The 25,547-nt window shown below is 44.4% G+C and overlaps 1 protein-coding gene across 1 annotated transcript in view; it reads right to left on the bottom strand.

Moving 5' to 3' along the window:
- mtrr (5-methyltetrahydrofolate-homocysteine methyltransferase reductase) overlaps positions 1–25,547 on the bottom strand; it is a 94,482-nt gene that overhangs the window by 47,898 nt on the left and 21,037 nt on the right. The window contains 7 exon segments of the mRNA XM_038796445.1: positions 12,354–12,534; positions 15,656–15,675; positions 15,678–15,710; positions 15,713–15,742; positions 18,156–18,210; positions 18,212–18,308; positions 21,661–21,769. Of these exon segments, the coding sequence (XP_038652373.1) occupies positions 12,354–12,534; positions 15,656–15,675; positions 15,678–15,710; positions 15,713–15,742; positions 18,156–18,210; positions 18,212–18,308; positions 21,661–21,769 (525 nt within the window).

Here is a 25,547-nt window from a genome sequence, read left to right as displayed (position 1 = left end):
ATACCATGTTTGACCTGGTGCCACGAGATTCCCAGGGCAACCCCCTCCTGACTGTATACTACTGCGCCACCACCTCTGCTGAGTGTGTCCTGCCGGTGGGACAGGACATACCCCAGGATGGTGATGATGGCGTTTAGGCATTATCTGTAAGGTACGATTTTGTGAATACGACTACATCAGCCTGTTGCTTGGCTAGTCTGTGAGATATTTCTCCCAATTTTGGCACAAACCCCCAGATGTCAGTAAGGAGGACCTTGTAGGGTCAACAGAGCTGGGTTTGCCGTGGTCATTTTCTGTGCCAAGGTTGATGCTGGGTAGTCTGTCTGGTTTAATTCTTTATTGACTTTTTGCAGTTTGATACAACGGAGTGGCTTACTAGGCCATTTCGGCAGGCACTTAAGAGTCAACTACATTGGTGTGGGCCTGGAGTCACATATAGGCTAGACTAGATAAGGACAGCAGATTTCCTTCCCTAAAGGACACTATGATCAGCAATCCTGGGCAGTGTTGTGTTAGGTACTCTGGGATAACACAGGCTGCAACTCGATGCAGCGTTGACCAAAAGATACTCCAGTCTTTGAAGTAAGTTCACCGTGATTTATTGAACCATTAGCACAGTTCTTAGGAGTTTGACTCTCCTGCTAATCTTGCTATAATAACGCAGTCTAACTAACCAGTCTGCTCTAAGCCACGTGGTGGGTGTGGTGCTTCTGATCTGGCCCTGTCCTACTCTCTAAGTGTAGCCTGTGGAAAGAGACAGAGCATGTGTGCCCTGTCCTTATACATGGGTTGTGCAATGGCCCCTTGTGGTAGTGTCACCTCTGGGTGTCTTGACTGCCCATTGGTCGTGTCCTACTCGGTGTTCATTAGCTGTATATCTGCATGACATGACGTCTCTGGTGCTCCCTCTAGTGTTTACTCAGTCGTAGTGTATCTACACTAACCCCTCGTGTATTTACAGTGATGCACATCACCACAGGCAGCACAGCGGCATAGTGGTTAGCACTGTTGTCTCACAAAGCCAAGGAGCTGGGTTTGATCCCGGCCCCAGGTCACTGTCTGTGTGGAGTTTGCACAGTCTCCCAGTGTCTGCGTGGGTCTCACCCCCACGAAAAGATGTGCAGTGTAGGTGCATTAGCCACGCTAAATTGCCCTTTAATTGGAAAAAAAAGAATCAAGTATCAGCAGCCCTCATTTAAGTAACTGCTTATTCCTTCATAAATGATTTAATCACTAAATAAATTGTGTTAGGAGTAGGCCTATGCTAGGTTATAACAGGAGTTAGCACCCGAATTGCATGGGTTTTTCGTACACAAAAAGAAACAAACACAATCTAATCTGAAAATAATTATTCAGTAATTATTATCCATATTACTCACTAATCCCCAGAATTAATATTAAAAAAACCATTGTTGTTATCAGTAACCTCTTAAAAAAATATACTATGGTGTTGTGGTGCTGAAACATACAATTTAAAGTAACAAGTCTGATCCCAGGTTTATGCTGAATTAGCTCATCTCAAATCAAAATGATGGGCAATTCTGCTCAGCATCTCCTGGCTGAGAAAGAAGAAAGGCAAACATTAGGGTTACCACTTCTCATCATTATCTAGCAACCTGAAAATTGGAGGTGTGGATATTGAGTCATACTGCAATGCCCTCTATTGTCAAAGACCAGAAACATAATATATGTGCACGCCAATTAAGTACAAAAATAGCTGGGAAACCCATTGTTATGGCTTAAACGTGAAGAATGGTTACTTAATGGAGACAGTGGAGGTCATGCCAATGTCTGAATAATCATGTCATGCCTTTGGGAACAGTGAGGCAAAGAAGGGACTGGAGGACCGAACCAATTAAAAACTAAACAAATTATATTTAGGCTTTAAATATAACCCAAAATGATAAACTTACAAACTGCAGCATAAAAACAGAATTTGTCATTATAAATTGAAACCTCTTCAACCTTTATCATCTCATTAGATGGTGCACCTCAGTAACTGCCCCACAGTCAGTTTCCCTGTCCTGTCCTTAAAAGCTGGCAGAAACTGGTAAACACTCCTCGGGAAGTCTCCAGTCCTATTTTTTCCAATCGGTTTTGTCCCCATGCCCGTGAAAAAAACGTGCGCGAATCACTCTGGGCTTACCTGGAGAAATGATGTGGAGATGCCGGCGTTGGACTGGGGTGAGCACAGTAAGAAGTCTTACAACACCAGGTTAAAGTCCAACAGGTTTGTTTCAAACACCGAGCTTTCGGAGCACGGCTCCTTCTTTCAGGTGAATAGCCATTCACCTGAAGAAGGAGCCGTGCTCCGAAAGCTCGTGTTTGAAACAAACCTGTTGGACTTTAACCTGGTGTTGTAAGACTTCTTACTGTGCTTACCTGGGAGAAAGTTCAGGGTGATTCTCCGAATTGCTAGAGGCTAGCAGGGCCTCAGAGTGCTCCTCGCAGATCCAGCTGCCGATACGGGGCCCTGCACGTCCGATCGTGGATCCGTGCATGCGCACGGCGGCGGCCTGTGTCAGCCGCCCTACACCGCGGACCGGCACCAAGAAGACAGGCACCCCCCCCCAGTTCGTGTGTTGCCCGCGGATCGGTGGCCCCTCGGTCGGACCTGGCTGTCCTGGAGGCCCCCCTCCGGCGAATAATCCGCCCGCAACCCCCCACCCCACCCCACCAGGGCGGCCATGGGCTGAGTCCGCAGCCGACACACTGAGTGTCCGCAGAGGGAACCATGAGATACCCATGCCTGGTGGGAACTCGGCCAGCTGCACTTGGGAGAATTGCCGCGGGGGCCTCTTTCAATCGCCACGACCGCGGTCACGGTGACCAAGCGCACCTAATAGGTGGGGATTCTCGGGGACCGGAGGACGCAGGAGCGACGCGACCTCTGTTTGATGCTCATGCTCTGCCCTGCACCGAGCGCAATTTCGGCTTGGAGAATCCCGCCCAAGATGTTGCACAGGTCATGTGAAAGATGAGGTAGTTCGTACATTAATGGGCTAAAAATTGATAAAGATTGGGGTATTAGTAGCAATCAGTTACTTAAAATTTATAAGGCACCAGAACTGGGTGGGATTGCATCGCAGGATACTGAGGCAAGTAAGAGTGGAAATTTCAGACACTGCCTTATTTCCAAGTCTTTCTTAGAGTTTGGGGCTGGTGCCAGATGACTGGAAAATTACAAACATTATACCTTTGTTCAAAAATGGCAATGAAGATAAACCCAGCCAGTTAACTTCAGTGGTGGGGAAGCTTCAAGAAACAATCATTTGGGACATTAATAATCACTTGGGCAAGTACGAATTAATTAAAGGAAAATCAGCCTGGACTTGTTACGGGCAAATGTTTAACTAACATTTGAGAGAGTTTTGATGAGGTAACAGAGAAGGTTGTTAAGTGTAATGCTGTTGATGTGGTGTACATGCACATCTGGTAGAAATGTGATAAAGTGCCTCATAATAGACTTCTGGGGAAAGTTGCAGCTCAGGGAATAAAGGGATAGTAGCAACATGAATACAAAATTGGCTGAGTGGTTCATGGATGTTTTTCAAATTGGAGGAATGCTGGCTGTGGTGTTCCACAGAGGTCGGTGTTGGGACCCTAGCTCTTCCTCATATACCTAGGACTTGGTATACAGGGTACAATTACAGAAATTGTGGATGATACAAAACATGGAAGCATAGTGAACCGTGGGCAGGATAGTGTAGAACTTCAAAAAGGACAGACAGGTTAATGGAATAGGCAGACAAGTGGCAGGTCAAATTTAATGCAGAGTAGGGTGAAATAATGAACTTTGATATGAAGCCTCTCCACCTCATTTTTAAAAAGATTATATTTATACAGCTCCTTTAGTGTAGAAAAATCATTCAAGGCGCTTGACAGGAGTTTTAAATAATATTTGACGCAAGCCACAAAGGGAGATGTTAGAACAATGACCAAAGGAGGTTGAAAGGAGGCAAGGTTTAAATAGTATATTAAAAGGGAATGAAGAATGATAAAGTGGTGAAGAGGTAAAGGAGGGGGGGATGGGGGGGGACCTAATCCCTCAATTCTTGGCTCAACACCCATTTCTTATTTGTGAAGCGCATGTGGACTATTTTTTAAAAATACATGTTAAAGATGCAGAAGAATCAGCATCCAAGATGCATCATTCTTTCAGCTCTGTCAAGAGTAACAAGAGAGTATTATATAATGAATGTTTATAGTTACATGGATCAAAGTCGCAGAGACTGTCCCAAGCATGCTTATGTCCACTTTAACATTAAAATGTATCACAAAAATTCACTAATACCAACGGAATGTCAGCGTCCAATTTTACAGCCCAGATCTACCTCAACCATCTGAGCAGGGTACTTTTAACTTCAACAGGTGATTAGATTAAATAATTCCATAAAGCTGAAAAACAGCAAATTCACAACAAAAACAAATATAAAACTATAATGTAAAAACAGGTTTAGATAAACTGGTTTCCATTCTGAGCACCCAAGGCTGAGATAACAAACTTCATGTCTCCTTTATATCAGCAATCATGAACTCACATCACAAGTACCAGCACAGAAACACAATCATATTGGAAAAGATAACATTAATGGAACACATAGCCCATAAGATTACTTAGCTGCTGCAGACTACATAAAGACCCAGTCAGCAGCACTGATAGTTAACCCTGAAAATGACAAGTGAGTGTACAGGTGCATTTGTAACTGCTGCAGCTATCTAAATCTTTAATTAAAATGTTAATGCTAAGACTTCCAGAGAAACAATCAAAAATCAGATGCTGGCATCTTGAAGCATTGGGACAATAAGTGGATTGTCAGAGAAGATCCCAGAACCCAAACAGATACCAAGACAGAAACAAGAAAAATATAAAATGATTATGCGTTCACGTTCACTTAGTGGACAAAGTTAAAAACAGATTAAGATTTGTAAAGATATTTTGGATCAGGTTCCGCATTTGGTAACTGAAACCCAGTCATTTAACTACAAAAATAATAAGATGGGACGCGAGTACAACCAATAAGCCATCAGCTAAACTGCGCAAACCAAGGCAAAGAGAAATGCTGGATAATCTCAGCAGGTGTGGCAGCATCTGTAGGGTGGGAAAAGAGCTAATGTTTCGAGTCCAGGTGACCCTTTGTTACACCACATCCAGAGAAGAAGAAACTTAAAGACCATCAAGAATGGGCACTGGGAGAGGAAGCGACAATTTCTTCCTCCCCAGTACAACTAGGGGAACCTCCCCCAAACCACAGGACAAGACCAGGATTAGAAACAGCACCCTCCTCACCTGGAAGAAGACAGAAAGAAAGAAAACCCCAAAAGAGAGATGCTCAAACGACTCAGAATGACGCCAGCACAGAAAGCATACCAAGACCAATCCCTCTCCTCAACAACCCAACTACAGTTGGCCAACCACACCTCAACATGTCCCATTTTCAATCTTCTTGTTCTAATAGCTCAAGAGTACCAGAGAGGAGAGACCCAAGCGAAAGAATACTCAACCTCAAGGAAGAGTCAGAATGAACTCTGTCCTCTCCAGGATATCAAAAGGATAAAGGCATGGAATATTAAATCCAGTACCCTAAAAGAAACCTTTTTTAAAAACCCCTGTTAGAGATCAGCTCTAACTGGGAATTTATCCTCAATCTCAGTGAGGACTAAACTAATCCTACAAACCCAACCATCCAACCTTCATCCCACTTCAGCTCCATTCACCTCCTTATAAACAAGATATGGGGTGATAAAAACAAAACACTGACCTACCACAAGTATATAAAACATAACAAAAGTAATAAAACTGTGCACAGATCACACTTCATGTGATTGTCTCAATATTATTTGCTAGAACAGGATAATCGACAACACCCACCCACCCACATGCTCACATGAGACAGCTCAGCACAGGTGTAAATAATCATAAGTGCTTCTTAGTTAATCTTGTTCATGTAACATCTAGTTAAGCATTGGAGAGAGAACAAACTCAGTTAATTCATCAACGTTACTCAATAAATCATTTGCTCCAATTGGAAAGACCATGAATGTTATTCAACATCAAGTTAAGGATTATTCTGGAAGAAACAAGCGAGTAACTGATATTGCACAAGGCAATACATTACTATCAGATATAATAATATAATAGATGTGTTGACTCTGCTCAAAGCATCCGCCCAGACCCACCTCTATCACCTCTCTTTCTCCCCCCCCCCCCCCCCAGCTCATCTTCCCATTTGGACTTTAGCTCCTCTATGCGAGTTACCTCCCACTCCATAAGCTCTTTATAGATATCTGAGACCTACTCCTCTCCCACCCTATCTGTCCTGTATCCCGCGTGGCGGTAGGAACGGAAAGGTCGAAACCTGCCTTTGCAAAAAATCCCGTGTCTGCAGACATCTAAACCATTCTCTCTCGGCAATTCAAACTTCTCCTCTAAATCCTCCAAACAGGGAAAGCTCCCATCTATGATTAAATCTCCCATCCACACTCGTTCTCCCCCCCCATTACCCACTTTCTAATCATGGCTAAGATTGCTGCCTCGTAATATGTTGCTAAAGTTCAGCAGTGCCAACACACCCTCCCCCCAACTAACCTCCAGCAGCAATTTCTTCACTCGTGGGGTTTTACCCGCCCACACAAAACCAGAAATCACCTTATTTACCCGTTTAAAAAAGGCCTTTGGGATAAAGATGGGGAGGCACATGAAACAAACAGAAATCTCGGGAGGCCCGTCATTTTCACAATGTCTCCCCTCCTCGCCAGTGACAGCTGAAGCATGTTCCACTTTCAAAAGTCCTCCTTCATTTGTTCCACTAGCCAGGTCAAGCGAACAGCAATGGGGAGAGCGGGCATCCCTACCTAGTCCCCTGGTGCAATTTAAAATAGTCCAACATCAACCAATTCATTCGGACACTCGCCACCGGTGCCTAGTACAACAACCGGACCCAATCAATGAAGCCCCGCCCAAACCCGAACCGCCCTAACATCTCTCCAAATAGTTCCACTCCACCTGGTCAAAGGCCTTTTTTTGCATCTATCGCAAACATTACCTTCACCTCCCTTCCCTCTGAGGGCATTGTGATCCCACTTAAGAGCCTTCTAATGTTGGTCGTTAGCTGTCTGCCCTTAACAAACCCCGTTTGGTCTTCCCCTATCACCTCCGGGGCACAATCTTCTATCCTTGAGGCCAAGATTTTAGCCAACAATTTGGCATCGACAAGGAGATTGGCCTGTATGATCCGCATATCTCTGGGTCTTTCTCCTGCTTCAGGATCAGCTAGTTCGAGGCCTGCAACATTGTTGGGGGAAGAATACCCCACTCCCTTGCCTCATTAAATGCCCTCACCAGCAGCGGGCCCAGCATCTCAAGAGAACCTTTTGTAAAATTCCACTGGGTATCGTCCGGTTTCCGGGGCCTTACCCGACTGCATGGCCTCCAGCCCCCTCTGCTATTTCTTCAATCTCGATCGGGCCTCCCAACCCCTCCACCATTCCTTCCTCCATCTTCGGAAACTTCAAACACTCCAAAAACTGCCTCATCCCCTCCACCTCAGCTGGGGGTTCCGACTCATATGGCCGACTATAAAATTCCTTACAAACACCCGTTCAGCCCTGCTGGGTCCAAGACCGTATTCCCTCCTCTGTCCTTCACTCTTCCTATCTCCCTGGCGGCCTCCCTTTTCCTTAGCTGGTGTACAAGCATCCTGCTGGCTTCCCTCCTACTCGTATATCACCCCCCATGCCTTCCTCAACTGCTCCACCGCCTTCCCTGTAGACAACAGACCAAACTCCATCTGTAGTTTCTATTAACCCTGCTTCCGAATATCTCCAGTTGACCTGGAATATATCCCCAACCAACCTATCTATCTCTGCTTGCTCCACCTTCTCCCTTTGGGCCCGTATCGATATTAGCTCCCCACTAACCACTGCATTCAACACTTCCAAACCGTTTCTGCCAAAATTTCTCCCGTGTCATTTATTTCCAGATAGTTCTGGGTGGACTCCCTACACGCCCGCACACCCCCTCGTCCGCTAACAGTCCTACGTCCAATCTCCATTGCGGGCACTGACCACCCTCCTTGCTCATCCATAAATCTACCCAACGTGGGGCATGGGCCGACACAGCAATCACTGAATACTCGGTATCAGCCACCCCCCGCCAGTAAGCCCTGGTCAAGATTTTTTAATATATATATATTATTATATATATATAGTCCAACCTTGGATCAATGACCGTATTAAAGTCTCTCTCTCTCTCTTCTTCCCCCCCCCCCCCCCCCCCCGGATCAATGACCGTATCAAGACCCCCTAGTCTTAGAATTCAACCCCGAGTGAAATACTTCCCTGACCCACCCCTTCCTCAATCTGGTCTGATCTATTACCCTCGGGTGTGTCTCCTGTAGCATTGCCACGTCCGCCTTGAATCCCTTCAAATGCGCAAACACGCGAGACCTCTTAACCGGCCCATTCAGCCCTCTAACGTTCCATGTGATCAGCCTGGTCGGGAGGCATCCCGCTCTCTCCCCACCCCCCCTCGAATCAACCATCCCCTTTCTTAGGGCAGCCTCCAGCTCGCGTCCAGCACCTCCGTAGGCCCGCCCTCGGGGCCCCACCGTCCTCGACCTCCCATTTGTCTCCCAACAACAATCCCTCTCCTGTCAGCAGAGCAATTCCCCCCCACCCACCTCCCCTCCCCCATTACAGAACAAAAATCCCAACCCGCTCAACAAACTTATCACCTGCTAGCCCCCCACTGCACTTCTGTAAGCCAGCCTGCCAGCTAGCCTGGTAGACCCCAGCCCATGGCACCAAACATCCTACCCACTGTAGTTCACCCTCCCCCCACTCGAACATACATATTCAAAACAGTTTCCCAACAAACACATGAAAAAAATCCACCCCCATCCCCCCCACAAGAACAAAGTTGACTTACAGGACCGAGCAACTGCCCAAATTTTGATACAGAAAGCACTCCATGTACAGCTCAAAACAAAAATAACTTTTACAGAATAGATACAGCACTACCCACCCTCAGAGTTCACTGTCTTCAGTCACCTCCATCCTCTTCCATGCTGCCCCTTCCCCGTCCATTACCCACTTACGCACCATCGCTGCGTTGGCAGCCCAATAGTACACACACGAGGTTGGGCAACGCCAACCCCCCCTATCCCTGCCCCGTTCCAGGAACACCCTTCTCACCCTCAGAGTCCCATGGGCCCACACATATCCCGTAATACTCCCTGTTGACCCTCCTAAAAAAGGCCTTCGGGATAAGGATGGGGAGGCACTGGAACAGGAACAAAAACCTCGGGAGCACCGTCATCTTAACGAACTGCACCCTCCCCGCCAGTGACAGCGTAACATATCCCACCTCTTAAACTCCTCCTCCATCTGCTCCACCAACCTTGTGAGGTTGAGCTTGTGCAGGGGCCCACCAACTCCCAGCCACCTGGACCCCTAGGTACCTGAAGGTGTTCCTGGAACGGGGCAGGGGATAGGGGGGGTTGGCGTTGCCCAACCTCTGTGGGTACTATTGGGCTGCCAACGCAGCGATGGTGCGTAAGTGGGTAATGGACGGGGAAGGGGCAGCATGGAAGAGGATGGAGGTGGCGTCCTCTGTGGGCACGAGCCTGGAGGCGCTGGTAACGGCGCCGTTGCCTGTCCCTCCAACGAGGTATACCACGAGCCCGGTGGTGGCGGCTACCCTCAAAATTTGGGAGCAATGGAGACGACATAGGAGAGAAGTGGGGGGCTCGATGGGGGCCTCGATACGGGGGAACCATCGGTTTGTCCCAGGGAGCATTGATGGCGGATTCTGGGTTGGCACAGGGCAGGGGTTAGGAGGTTGAGGGACCTGTTTGTGGAGGGGAGGTTCGCGAGCTTGGGGAGTTAGAGGGGAGTTTGGGCTCCCCCCGGGGAACATGTTTAGGTACATGCGGGTGAGGGTGTTTGCCAGGTAGCAGGTGGAGGGGTTCCCCTTGCTGCCCCCACGAAGGGTGCGGGATCGGTTGCTCTCGGGGGTGTGCGTTGGAGGAGGGAGGATTTCGGGCATATACCGGGTAATGCAGGAGGTAGATGAGGCCTCTGTGGAGGAACTGAAGGGTAAATGGGAAGGAGGAGCTGGGTGAGGAGATTCAGGAAGGGACGTGGGAGGATGCCCTGGAGAGTGTGAATTCCTCCTCTTCCTGTGCGAGGCTTAGCCTCATACAGTTTCAAGTGCTGCATAGGGCCCACATGACTGGGACGAGGATGAGTAGGTTTTTCGGTGGCAAGGACAGGTGTGCTAGGTGCTCGGGGGAGCCCAGCGAACCACGCCCATATGTTTTGGGCGTGCCCAGCACTAGGGGAGTTTTGGAAGGGAGTAGCAAGGACGGTGTCGAGGGTGGTGGGATCCAGGGTCAGGCCAGGCTGGGGACTCGCAATTTTTGGGGTTGCAGTGGAGCTGGGAGTGCAGGCGGCGAAAGAGGCCGGTGTTCTGGCCTTTGCGTCCCTAGTAGCCCGGCGGAGGATGTTGCTCCAATGGAAGGATGCGAAGCCCCCAAGCGTGGGAGGCCTGGGATCAATGATATGGCGGGGTTAATTAAATTGGAGAAGGGGTAAATTTGCCTGAGGGGATCAGTACAAGGGTCTTTAGGCGGTGGCAGCCTTTCCTGGACTTCCTGGCGGAACTGTAGGAAATAGCCGGCAGCAGCAGATAAGAGGGGGGGGGTTTGGATCGGTGGGAGGGAGAACTGTGTACATGGGCTTGTGGGATGTGGCGGGTGTTATCTCTTTCCCTTTTGTGTTTGGGTGTTCTTTTGTTTTTTTCTTTTGTTAGTAGTTGCTTTTGAAGTTGGGTGGGTATTGTTCTTGGGGTGTTACCACGGTTGTTTGTTAATAGAGTTGAGATGTTTATATTTTGTAAAATTTCAATAAAAATTATATTTTTAAGAAAAGAGTTAGAACCACCCGTGGAAAGAGCACCCATACCCAAGTCCACACCTCCACTCCATCCCTGTAACCCCATCTAACCTTTTTGGGACAAGGGCAATTTAGCACAGCCAATCCACCTGACCTGCACATCTTTGGACTGCGGTAGGAAACCGGAGCACCCGGAGGAAACCCATGCAGACAAGGGGAGAACCTGCAGACTCCGCACAGACGGTGACCCAAGCCAGGAATCGAACCTGGGACCAGGAGCTGTGAAGAACAGTACTAACCACTGTGCTACATGCTTTAGGAGGTTGGTGCAGACTCAATGGGACAAATGGCCTTCTTCTAATCTGTAGGGGCTCTATCATTCTACTGCTTCCAAAATAAATGGTAGTTAAAGAATGAAATAAAATATGCACACATAAGTTGGAAATTATTACACATGGGAAGAAAATAAGCAGCGAACCAGAGCCACTTTCCCCAGACTCCAGGTTTTCCCTCTAGAAAACACAACCCACCTCACCACCACATTATTAAACCATCACAGCCCAGTAGAGTGCAGTTAACCACTGGCAGTACTTTCCAAACCCAGGACCATTCCCAAGTTCTACCAAACACTAATTTCCCTGTAGTTAAATATCAGAAATCTAGCCTCAGCGGGTGTGTTTAGGATTTCACTCTGTTCTAAAATGGAGGAGAATAGATAACGAACATGGAGCAATGGGATAATTTGAAAATATTTCTCATTTATACTTTTCAAAGCATAATACACTCAAGTGTCAATCTCCAAAGCATCAACAGAAATTCCAGAACTATATTTAATAAAAATGAGTCTCTAAATCAGTAACTTTGGAAAGTCTCCCTTACAAGACAAAACACGTTTCTCACTACAAAATGACTTGTCTTCTGAGTCACCTTCAGCAAAGCTACAAAACACCTGCTGTTTTTTTTAAAGAAATGAGATCCCGAACATGATTTATTCCAATCCTTTAAAAAAACACAACCAAATTCATGTCTCTGAATATCTATCATGTGACCATAAATTCATTTAGATTTTGACAGAAGCAAACAGCCCCTTTATGTACGATGGTACAGAAAACTATAGCAGAACAATTATAACAATCTTATCATTCGAGATTTAATCGGAATTAAACTACTTATAAGCTAATGTCAGAGTTCGCTTTATGTTGAACAGTTCTCAGATTTTGTATTTCATATTGTTTGGGATCTGGACAAGAGAAAAGAAACAATAAGATTAGGGCTGGTTGGAAGGGCTGATTTAGCTCAGTGGGCTAGACAGCTGGTTTGTGATGCAGATCAAGGCCAGCAACACGGGTTCAATTCCCATACCAGCTTCCCCGAACAGGCACCTGAATGTGGCGACCTCGGGGCTTTCCACAGTAACTTTATACGTGTGACAATAAAATATTTTTAAAAAGACTGACCTAAAAGTAGGCTAAGCGGTGGATGGCATGATGGAAGAGCACCCAGAATATCAAGCAGACAGATGTTGTGGTCTCTCATGTACTGGTTGTAGTCCGCAGCACCCTGTCTGCTACTCAGTTCTTGCAGTCGCCGTTTTTTCACAAGGATCAGAGTATATTCAGCTAATGCTCGCAAACACGCCTGAAATAGCCAATGTAACATAAATCAAAATCACACACAGAAAATGCCAAGCGGACGGTCCTTAAAAATTATAATTCTCTCATGTGAAGGTTCAGGCCTTTGGTACCACCTCAAGGTGCCTCAAAGGGGAGGTCGAGCTTCCTCAGACAACCCCGTGCTTCCAATACCTTCCTTTCCTTCTTTATGATCCTCCTCAAAACAATCTCTGATTAAGTGTTGGCTCCCCCTACTATCTCCTTCTTTGGTTGCCATCCATTTTATCTGATAGCACCTCCTACAGATAATTCTAGGTTAAACCTCCTAAATAAATCAGATTATTATTTTGCTGTCGTCTTTCCTCATCCCTGAGATTAATTACTTTGTGGTTTTATTCTCATTACCTCTTAAAAACTTATAATATCCTGTTTTCCAATTGACCATATACTCACCTTTCGCTTCCCAAACAGCCTTCTCAGGATTTTAGTACTAAAAATTATTTCAATATCTTACTCAAACAGTTTATTTTCCTCTGATCCCTTCTTTTCTCCTTTTAATTTCCTCAATGTATTTCTGTATCTCCTTATAGCTCACCCCAATTAACACTTTTCTCTATCTTCACACATGATTTGGCCAGTTTTCTTCTTAACCTCAAAGTTATTTATTTTACTTTATTTAGGGCCAAGCTTCATATTCTGAACTTGCCAATAGTACATTATGGCAAGGTAAGTGCGGGTCGCAACCCAATGGTAGGTGACAGAGCGATTGGTTGCGGTAATTCCAGGGTGATACCAATTGTGGGAGAAACGCCCAATGGCCATTACCGGTATTTAAATAAAGAATGGCAGTTGCTACTATCTTTTAAATGTGAACGAATTGAGGGTGTGCAGTTTTCCAACCATAAGCGGCAGCAGTGAACAAATGACATGCCCTGCACGTACATACAAGGATTTGGCAGGAAGTGTTAAGTGCTTTTGGCACCAAATCACAGGAGAGAGCTCCTTCCATTTTCTAGCTGCTCAAAGCCAGGCAAGAAGACTGTGAAGATGGATGGTTTCACAACAAGGAAGAGATGGTCAGAGACACAAATAGGCAGTGTACCTACCTACCAGGATCTCACATCTGAATCTGCTGGAGAGAGCTGCTGAGGAGATCTATGACAGAACAGCGGAGTGCTAGTGTGGTAGATCTAGGTCAGGACGCATCGAGCATGGTGGCATATAGCACTGCTGCCTCCAGCACCAGAGACCCGGATTCGATTCCGACCTCAGGTGACTGTGCGGTTATTTGCACATTCTTCCTATGTCTACGTGGGGTTTCCTCAGGGTCGCTCTAGTTTCCTCCTGTGGTATTGTGTGAAGCAAATAATGGCATGATGGGAAAACTAGTCAAGTCTTCTTGGTACAATTGAATTTAAAAACTAAGGCCCAGATACAACAGCCGAGGTCAAACGAGAACTGGCTGACTCTAACCCTCAGATAAGACGCGTTCGTTATGAACCTAGAAGCAGTCTCAATAAATACCAAGCTAAAAAGCTGTCTCTTCCTGTTCGTAAACAAATTTGTCCGCTTCTTAAAACAAAGATAGATTAATGATATGAAACTCCATTCCCCTAAAGGTCAGCAAGGTGACTCCATTGTAACGATTATTACTTATGTTTTACTTTCGATTAATTCCTGACCAAGTTGTATTCATGTTATCTTGATCCTATAATGTATAAGAATCGCCTTCTTTTTCTGTAATATCGCAGACTTGGGACGGACTCAGCAGTTTGTAATTGACTGCCTTCAAGTTTCTGCCATTTCTGCTAGCAGTTCTAATTAGTGAATAAAGTTCAGTTTTGCTTACCTAATGAATGCTGTTTGAATTTCTCTATCACAGACAAACGCGGGGAAAATATTGAATACGACACTCCCACAGTCCAAAGATGTGCAGGTTAGGTGAATTGGTCATGATAAATTGCCCCTGATTGCGGTTTTGCTAATGGGGCCTAGGATTGGGGCTAGGTCGGTGCTCTTTCAGAGGGTCGAGCAGACACGATGAGTCAAATGGCCTCCTTCCTAACTGTAGGTCTATACAGAGCTTCAGGATCCCTGATTAACAGCCTACAAAGAAGAAGCTTAACTCAGGACACAGCAGCATAAAGATGGTTTCTTGAGGTATGCCAATGCAAATAAGAATCCAAAGCTCCTGTGTGTTATATGCAGAACGTACTGACAAATAAGAGAATTTTCAGATTTTGAAAGAGAAGTATTGGGTACCGAGTCAGTTATTAACTTACAGCGTCCTCCAAACGAAAAGACTAAAGCTGCTGTACCAGACTTGAGAGCATGTTAAAAACATGCAAAAGTCTACGAGGCTGTCAGCATTCTGGAGTAGTATCTCCCAGGAGTATCCAGTGCTGAGTAAAACAAGCATTTTGTTTCTATTATCCTTCATGATGACCTACATGTGCAAAAAACTGCACAAAGGATCCTGCACCTGATATGCACATTGCCCTCTCCTCCTGTGAACCTGATTGGAGTGAGATTGTGAGGACCAAGCAGGCATTAGCCTTTCGCATTAAAACTAAGCGAACGTGGCGAGTGTCGCAAAGGTCAGCCAGCATGGATTGCGAAGTTTGACCGGCATGGGTCGGGTAGGTCGGCCAGTTGACAAAAGTGGGTCCCGGGATAAAAGTTTGAAAAACACAGGATTATGGTACTGCAGGCTCAGCATTATTGTTTGAAAGGTATTCCATTTGCCCTTTATAAAAGATCAGCTTGGATTCTGCAGTTGTAATGACTGTAAAACAGCCAGATTTCCGCTGCTAGGCTGTGAAACTGACAGCAGCTTCCGATATCCATAAAGGCAGAGTTAAACAAAAAAAATCCAGAAGCTATTCTCAATAATTTCCTGCTCCTCCATAAGGTGTGCTTGTGAATTCCCCACAGATGGCAAACTTTAGATGCCATCTCCATCTCATTTCAATATTTGTGTTTTCCCAGCTTATATTCATTTGTTGAATTTACAGATTAAAGTAACTTTTTTGTTCTCCACAGACATTTTCAGATGAGTTGGTCGGTGGACTATATTAATAATGATTATCATTGGACCAATGTAAAAATCAACCTTTAGATCTAATCCTGGAATACCTGTCTATTACCTTTTTGGGAACTGATCGTATTCCAGGCACCAAATCAGAATGAATTGCAGCGTACTCTCTTCGGTATGTGATCAGGCAAGTGGGCACCTTAACCAAAAAAAAAGAAACATTTTGATAAGCCTTGCAAATTGAATTCATACAGATACATTTCAAGGGAACTTCAAACTTGAGCGACCTGCACATTGAGGGCTCAGGACAGATAATAACAATGTCATGGAGACAGATAAACAGTGTTAATGGTGACATATTAATAGCAGAACAAGGGTCAGTATTCTGTGAAAGCAAAACATCTTGTCGACAGCCCTGTGGGGGAGGGAGTTGAGAAAATAAATCAAAATGGACAAATGAATGAAAACAAACTCTAGAAACTTCGAGACATATTTAAAAATGAAAAGGTTAGTTCAGACAAATGCGGGTCCTTTACAGGCAGATAATTAATTCAGAAGGAATTGACAGGAGTTTTTAGGGGGTTATTCGGGAGGCACAACAGAAATTCACCCCAAGGAGGAGGAACATGCTAAGGGAGGACGAAGCAAGTCAAGGACAGCATAAAAGCAAAAGGAAAGCATACAAAGTGGTGAGAATTAATGGGAAGCCAGAAGATTGGGAAGCATTTAAAAGCGAGCAGAGGACAACTAAAAAAGCAATATATAAAAAGGTAAGACAGAGGCAAAATTAGATGTTGTGCCACGGGGAAATGAGGCTGCGAGAATAATAATAGGAAACAAAGAAATGGCAGAGGAACTGAATAGTTACTTTGCATCAGTCTTCACGGTGGAAGACACCAGTGGGATGCCAGAGCTCCAGGAGAATCAAAGGGCACAGGTGAGCATAGTGGCCTTCACTAAGGAGAACGTTATGGAGTCCGAAAGGTCTGAAGGTGGATAAATCACCTGGACCAGAGGGCGGCATGTGGTGCAGTGGTTAGCACTGGCACTGCGGCGCTGAGGACCCAGTTCGAATACCGACCCTGGTCACTGTTTGTGTGGAGTTTGCACATTCTCCCCATGTCTGCATGGGTTGCACCCCACAACCAAAGATGTGCAGTTAGACGGATTGGCCATGCTAAATTTCTCCTATTGGGGAAAAAAATATTGGGTACTGTAAAAAAATTTTAAATCACCTGGACCAGAGGACTACCCGTAAGGGTTCTAAAAGAGATAGCTGAGGAGATTGTGGAAGCATTGGTAGTTGATCTTTCAGGAATCACTGGAGGTAGGAGGGTCCCAGAGGAATGGAAGTGGCTAATGCAACACCCCTGTTTTAAGAAGGGAGGGAGGCAAGAAGACGGGAGATTATAGGCCAGTTAGCCTGACTTGGTCATTGGTAAGATTTAAGAGTCCATTATTAAAGATGAGATTGAAGGGTACTTGGAAAGCGCATGATAAAATAGGACTGAGTCACTATGGTTCATCAAGGGGAGGTAATGTCTGACAAATCTGTAGAGTTCTTTGAGGAGGTAAGAACGAAGTTAGACAAAGAAGAACCAGTGGATGCATTTATTTAGATTTCCAGAAAGCCTGTGACAAGATGCCGCATAGGAGACTGTAAAATAAGTTAAGAAGCCCATGGTGTTAAGGTTAATATCCTAGCATGGATAGAGGATTGGTTGACTGGCAGAACATTCCCAGAACATTCTCCTTAGTGATGGTCCACGACACTCGCCTGTGCCCCTGATTCTGCCTGAGCTCTGGCATCCCACTGGTGTTTTCCACCTGAGACTGATACAAAGTATCCATTCAGTTCACTGTCATTCTTTGTTCCCTAAAACTACCCCTGCAGCTCATTTTCCAGTGGTCCAATTTCCATTCTTGCCTCGCCCTTCTCTTTTATATAATTGGAAATAACTCTTGCAATCTTCTTTGTATTGCTATTCTTCTCCCCATTATTTCTTTTTTCAGTTGTCCTCTGCTTGCTTTTAAAGGGTTCCCAATCCTCTGGCTTCCCACCATCGCCTCACCATATTGCATGTGTTTTCTTTTATGCTATCACTGGCTGATCCTAATCAGCCATGGTTGCCACGTCCTCCCCTTAGCAGGTTTCCTCCTTGGGATCAATTTCTGTTGTGCCTCCCGAACAACCCCCAAACGCTCCTGCCATTGCTGTTCCACCGTCTTCCCTGCTAGGCTCCCCTTCCAATCAACTCATGTCTTTGTAGTCACCTTTACTCAATTGTAATACTGTTACATCGGATTCCAGTCAAGATTTTATTGAACGGCGGAGCAGACTCAATGGGCTGAATGGCCTGCTTCTGCACCCGTGTCTTATGGTCTCTGAACTATAGAAAATGCCTCAACTCAATCTGCTAAATAAGATCTTTGTACTTATTCCCTTTTTGTGCATGCTGGTCTCTTCACTTTGGTAGAAGCGACTTCAGCTCCCTCAACTTTACTCTCTGGAATTCATTTCTTAAACCTTTTCTCTTCACTTTACTGGGTTATGATTTAAACTACACGATAGGACAACATAAATCTTGAACTACTACTTCATTTTCAGATACCTTTTTTCTTATTGTTTGGTCGAATGCTTATTGTCAACAAACATGGTCTCTCTTGTCTGCAAGTCCAGTCTCTGAATCAGTTCTTCCACTTCACTCCGACTATTCAGACATATACGCTGAAAGCATCGCGGGCTCATAGGCTCATTGAAGTTTCTGCAAAATATAATGATTTTATTTTACACACTTTTTGGTGATGATCCACAACTACTCTAGTAATTTTATTTCCATCATCAAGGTGATGGGGTAGGGAGGTAGTTTGCCAAAATTTTTCAATGATCCAATTAAACTATATTTTTACATTTAAGGTATCTACAATTGTATTAACCTGAACATTTTTTTTTAAAGTATGCAATCAATGTTGTATTGTATCTTACATGTCTGTTGCTGATGTCAAAATGACTCATTTACTAGAATCAGATTGTATAAAAGAGTTTTATAAATCTCTGGGGCTGGTTTAGCTCACCAGGCTAAATCGCTGGCTTTTAAAGCAGACCAAGCAGGCCAGCATCACGGTTCGATTCCCGTACCAGCCTCCCTGGACAGGCGCCGGAATGTGGCGACTAGGGCTTTTCACAGTAACTTCATTGAAGCCTACTCGTGACAATAAGCAATTTTCATTTCAGAATCTACAGGTAATCAAAAAGATAAAGCATCACATAATAATCTTTATTAGTGTCACAAGTAGGCTTTCATTAACACTGCAATGAAGTTACTGTGCAAATTCCCTATTCGCAACACTATTCAGACAAACTGATGGAGAATTTAGAATACTCAATTCATCTCACAAGCACGTCTTTCAGGACTTGTGGGAGGAAACCAGAGCAACCCAGAGGAAACCCACACAGACATGGGGAGAACGGGTAGACTCCACACAGACAGTGATTCAAGCCGGGAATCGAAACTGGGTCCCTGGCGCTGTGAAGCAACAGTGCTAACCACTGTGCTACCATGCCACCCAGAACACAATGAAATCATAGAATCTCTACAGTGCAGGAGGGGGCTTTTTTCAGCCCATCAAGTCTGCACTGATCCTCCGAAAGAGCACCCCTCCCAGACCCACACCCCATAATCCCACTTTACCTTTGGACACAACCTGCTGGTCCCAATGCAAGTTTCTATCACATCAGTTTATCAACAAATGTGAAACAACTAGCAATTTGGAATATTTTTCTTTGCATTTCCACACTACCCAGTTATTGTCTGGTTTAGTAATCACAGCACAACAGCAACTACAATGGTTGTCACCTTAACGAGCAAGAAATTAGCCACTTCATCAAAATAAATTACAAACAAAATAGCCATGAAATCTCTCCCACAATCATGTGCTGTGTAATTTATGATTGGAATTCTCAGGTCAGGTGGTAATGCATTTGATAATCTTAATTTGTAATAATTCACAGGTCATATATGTAACCAAGAATATTGAAAATAATGAACAGGTCAACTGCAAATATTGTATCAATTTACTATGTTTACCTTAGATTACACCAATTATACTCATTATGAAAAACATTTGTTACATTAGCTTTACCTCAGAATCACAGAAATATACAGTGCAGAAAAGGCCCTCAGCCCATCGAGTCTGCAGCGCCGCATGAAAGGCACCTACCTGATCTGTCAAACACAGTCCTATTTGCTAACACTTGGTCCATAGCCTCGAATGTTAAGATGTGCCAATTGCTCATCCAGATACATTTGAAGGATGTGAGGCAACCCGCCTCTAACATCCTCCCATGCAATGCGTTCCAGACCGTCACCACCTTCTTGGGTAAAAGTGTCTTTCCTCAAATCTCCCCTGAACCTCCTGCCCCTCCCCTTGAATGGTGTCCCCTCGTAGCTGACCTTTCAACTAAGGGAGCAGGTGGTCACTATCCAACCTGTCTATGCCCTTCATAATCTTGTATACCTTGATCAGGTCACCCTCAGGTTAAGTTTGTAACCCGAGAAGGCCCAAACTCCTTAGCAGTTCCATTATTCCTTCCATGCTGGCTAGGGGGAATTTGAGACGTAGAGGAACATGTCATCTATGGCAAGCATCAGTAATAAAAAAATGACTTACTTACACACCAAAATGTTCAATGTTGTAAAATGTACAAGGTACTATAGAAATAAAATAATTATAGGGCAGCATGGTGACGCATTGTAGCACTGCAGTCTCACAGCACCGAGGTCCCAGGTTCGATCCCAGCTCTGGGTCACTGTCTGTGTGGAGTTGCACATTCTCCCCGTGTTTGTGTGGATTCGCCCCCACAATCCAAAGATGTGCAAGGTAGGTGGGACTGAACATGCTAAATTGCCCCTTAATTGGAAAAAAATGAATTAGGTACTGTAAAATTTAAAAAAAAAAGAATAAATAAACAAAAGAAAATAATTACTCAATACAATTTCATCGCGATTCTTTGCATTTGCGTATTTTGCGTATTTGGTACAGACAAAGTAGTGTGGAAAATAGGATGAATTCAAGAAACCTTTGAAATATCTTGGTCACATTTTACTATCGAGATGAGAGTTTTTAAAGGCAGGTTTACACAGGAGATAAATAAATCGTGGAACACTGTTGTGAACTTGTAGAATTTAGTCAAAATACCATTAAAAAACACTAAACCAACCACTACTATAAATAAGACCTGCTTTTCCCCAAAATACATTCCAATGACCGGCATCCAGCAACTGGGAGGGTGTGGGGGGCAGGGGCGCTGGTCGTGCAGATGGAGAGGAAAGGAAGATGGTGTTGTATTACATCAATTGCTCATCCTGTCATCATGGGAAAATTTGGCAGCGTCCGAGTACATGCTGCATAAAATAGGATGAATTCAAGAAACTGAGGGTATCCTAACTTGGGACACCAGTCTGTGGGGGTGTAAATGAGATTTTGTTTTGGTGTGAGGAGACAAATTAAACCCCAGTCATCATATAACAATTATTAAAGACTATTTAATAAAGTAAAGAAAAGACAAATACTCACAAACATGACTGCACTACTCATGTAAATAAGATCATTATTAAAACACAGTTTCTATAGAAGGTACCTACTCCTTGTTACAAAATATATCTATGGCTTGGTGGCTGGAAACTGGCTTGTCTGCTTTCTGAGACTGCTAGATGGTAACTGCCTCCCTTTCTTCTCAGGGTCTGGCAAATTATACCTTTGCTATCCTTTGATTATACCTTGTGTATCCGGCTGTCTGCCCCATCAACTTCCTTGACTATATATTAAGATATGTACGTCTCAATCATCAAGACGATATGGACCTTCTCAATCATCTATAATCTGTTTCTCTCCGGAAACTATTCACACTTGATTATCTAAACTACCGTCCTAAACTTGTTACCAGAAGAGGCACATACCAATTGAGACCCTTTGAATATTGTCTACTGCTGTCACCAGGCAGATTCATGACACCTGCCTTGCCATAAGATGTAACAATATTACAGTATATCATTAAGTGTTTGCTTTCCTTTGCTGATTCTCTGCCATTAAAGTCCAGATGCAGGCACCACATACTGTAAAAAAAGAGCTACAGCAGTCATGCCTTGTTCTTTGGCATGATAGTAACAGACTCTGCTATTGCCAGCATTATCCACCAAATTCCTTTGGCCAGCTGTTGAAATGACTGAAGATAATGTCCAAGTAATTTGGCTACATCACATTTTTTAATTCCTCATTCCCAAATCACAATGTGTGTTGTCCACACACCTGCTACACTCTGCGCAAAAATTATTGACAATGCACTGAGATACCGGATTGTGGCAGGCTTGATGGATTCAGCTTTTTGAGGAAATTATTTGTTGAAGTGGCAGTATCATTTTAAACAATGGCAAATAAAACAAACATCAAAAGAGTCATATGGCAGGCAGTATTCTAAAAGCAGGTGTTCCAATATCCCAGGCATTGAAATACTATTTGCATGCACCTGGAGTACTTACCTAATGGAGGTTGGGGGGGGGGGGGGGGGGGGGGGGGGGGGGGTTCGGGAATCATTTTCAGACCACACAGCTCTTCCTTTCCATGTACCCAGAACGTGTTTTCAGAATATAGCCCTCTCCAGGAAATGGGGTTAATCCAACCTTCCTCATCAGCTCTTATTTTCAATAACAACCTCTTAAAACACCATTGAAACCATGAAGAAAGTTTCATCAGATAGGTGATGAAATTTAGGAGTGCGATGAAACAAAAGGGGAAGCAAAAAGTTACCCTAACATCAAGAAATACATTTATTCCTGGCCCTTGAGTTGCCTTGATATGTTAAAACCTCAGACAATTACCTATTGTATCTACTAAGAGTATAGTATCTGCAACCATAACAATAGAGTCAGGTGTTCTATTTTTAAATCGAAATTAATAGATTAAGGATTTGGTCGGTTAGATAGTGCAGTTTGGGGCTAGCAATCTAGAGATTGTGATTGTTAGCTCAAATTCGACCATAGCAAGTTGAGGATTCAAATCAATTAAATTAAGCGGCACGGTGGCACAGCGGTTAGCACTGCTGCCTTGCAGCACCGGGGACCCAGTTCGATTCCGGCCGTGAGTGACTGTGTGGAATTTCACATACTCCCCATATCTGTGTGGGTTTCCTCTGAGTGCTCCAGTTTCCTTCCACAGTCCAAAGATATGCAGGTTGAGCATATCGCCATGCTAAAAATTGCCCCTGCATATCCAAATGCATGTTAGGCAGAGTTACGGGATAGAAAGGGGGTGTGGGCCTAGGTAGGGTGTACTTTTGGAAGGTCAGAAGACTTGAATGTGCCAAATGGCCTCCTTTTGCACTGTAGGAATTCTATGGATTCTACAAAATCTGATGACGTGTGGGTTAGCGCCAGAAAAAAAGGAACCATGAAAACTGAGGCCATTGGCTTTATCTAAACAGTCATATATAATTCACTTTTATAAAAGTGCTGCACACGATCAGGTTGATTTTTGAAGTAATGGCAAAATTTTATGGGCCGGATTCTTCCGTCCCGCCCACCGTAAGATCACCACAGATGATACGCGGACAATGGAAAAGTTAATTGGCCTCGGGTGGGATTCCCAGCCATCAGGAGAGCGCGGCTGGAGACCCCGCCCTCTGTATCAAAGTATGGTGGACATCGTTGATTGTAAAGTTTCATAAATGAAATCAATAATTGATATCTATTTTATTATGGTATTCATTATGCAAGAATGTTAGTCATAAATCATAAATATCACAACACATTAGGCGACCATGTGACCCATTATGCCTGTGCCAGATCGTTGCTAAAGCTATCCATTCAATACAAGATCGTTTCTCATTCTCCACTTCTCTATATTTAATTTCTCTGCAAGTATTTAGTCAATTTCCTTGTGACTGTTGCTATTGATTCTGCCTCGCCCGTCTCTTCTTTAACTCCATGCGATATTTAATATACACATGAGCAGGCAGAAAGAACCTTGGTTTAAAGTATTAAAAGGCTGCAACTCAGATAAACCCTTAAATTGTATTCAGCCATTAGATTCTGGTCCCAAAACTACGAGAATGAACTCTCAACATAGAGACGAGAAAGGGCAACAGCAAAAGTTGGGCATGCCGACCTCCAAACAGGTTTCTCTGATGAGTGTCCAGTAAAGCATAGTGTTCATATGGATGATCCACCCATTATCTCTGACCTAGGCCAACAGTGTTCAAAACTAGCGCACAAATAACACTGCACACAGTGGCAACCTTACAAACCAATAGAGTATAAGTTACTTTAGAAGGAAGGAAAGAGGAACCCCCCTCACCCTCAATCAAAAATTATGATACCATTCCATTAGAGTATACTGTGCCGGAAATTAGAACTCCACTTATTTCCCTTCTCTCGAACTACACACTAGATGTGCCAAACCCCACAGAAATATTTGGGAAAGGAATCATCTCACAGATATTTACTGATACCATTCTATAACTTGCTTCCAGGAGATGAACAATTGCATTCTGACCCAACATCTTATTTCACTGTATTTTTGCTGGAGCATCGCTGATGACAGAAGAAAGAACTTTGCATTTACATGACCCCAGGATCTTCTAAAATTCGTCAAAGCAAATTAAGTATTGTTTTATAGCAACCAGATGATTAGGAGTAAGCAAGGAATAGACATGTTATTACAGAGGATCGAGCACCACTTAAACCTCCAGCCTTGAAGATTACTTTTCAAACACCATCAGGAGACTTTCTCAGGTAGTTGTCAACTCCAGTTAATTCTTTTGTGCATGCAAATACAGAAAAAACTAACTTTGCAGTACCTCCTCCACCAGATATTCCAGTGCCACACTGGAACCTGTGCAGTTTCTTCCTCGGTCTCTGAACTGTCTGGAAGTGTGCTGTGTCAACCAGCCAACTCCACTCTTAGCAGAAATGGGTGTGTATAAACTGAGGTGTTACAGCACATGCCTAAGAGTGGTGCGTAAATTCTATTCTACTCATCTCCCGGTCGTCTATGCAATGGCTGTGAATAATTTTAAACTTTGCATGGAATACAAGGGAATTCATCACCATATCAAAAGGAAAAAGATCCTTTTTTCTTAGGGAGAAAGTGGACATAGCACTGATACAGGACTCACGTGGATGACAAGGAGCACTTAAAATTGAGTCAGAACCCCCACCCCGAGTTTTTGTTAGTTCCATTTCTGATATCACTTCCTCCACACTATAGGAGACTTGTAAGGCCTATGCTATGGGACTGGCTTATTTCCTACATAGCCAACAAAAGGCATAGAGTGCTGGAGAGATCAGTTTGGCCGATGCCAAGGAGAGCCCCTAACAAGCAGTTATCGAAGGAGGTTAACGCAGCTAGGACACTGGACTCCTTATTGATGCAGCATGCTGGGAGATGTTTAAAATTTGCAAAGCAGAAACCAAGGAACAAATAACAAAGAAAATTACAGCACAAGAACAGGCTCTTCGGCCCTCCAAGCCTGCAGCCACCATGCTGCCGGTCTGAACTAAAACCCCCTACCTATCCTTCTGGGGACCATATACTTCTATTCCGATCCTATTCATGTATTTGTCAAGACGCCCCTTAAAAGTCAATATCGTATCTGCTAAAGAACAAAATCATATGAGTTTGGTAATAATCAGAGTAAGTACATGGCCTGTCTAATTAAGGCGGCGGCAGATTCTAGGGATGTTCCCTCCCTTCGACGCTCAGGAGAGGGGGGGGTTAATAAAGACGGAGGAGATTAATGGGGCCGTTAAGACATTTGTATGCCGGGTTATATAGGTTAGACCAGTCTGGTGATGTGATGGCAGGCATGGATGTTTTTTTCACTTCCCTTAGGCTTCCGGGGCATTGGGGGTTCAGCCCTTGGCCCATAATGCACCCATCTGTAAAGATGAGGTGGCTGCGGCTATTGAGGAGCTTCAGCTGGGCAAGGCTCTGGGGCCAGATGGTTT

The sequence above is a fragment of the Scyliorhinus canicula genome, chromosome 5, assembly GCF_902713615.1.
Source record: "Scyliorhinus canicula chromosome 5, sScyCan1.1, whole genome shotgun sequence".
Classification (NCBI taxonomy): Eukaryota; Metazoa; Chordata; class Chondrichthyes; order Carcharhiniformes; family Scyliorhinidae; genus Scyliorhinus; species Scyliorhinus canicula.
The sequence above is the reverse complement of the archived record's forward strand: the minus strand, read 5'-3'. Positions and strand labels throughout refer to the sequence as shown.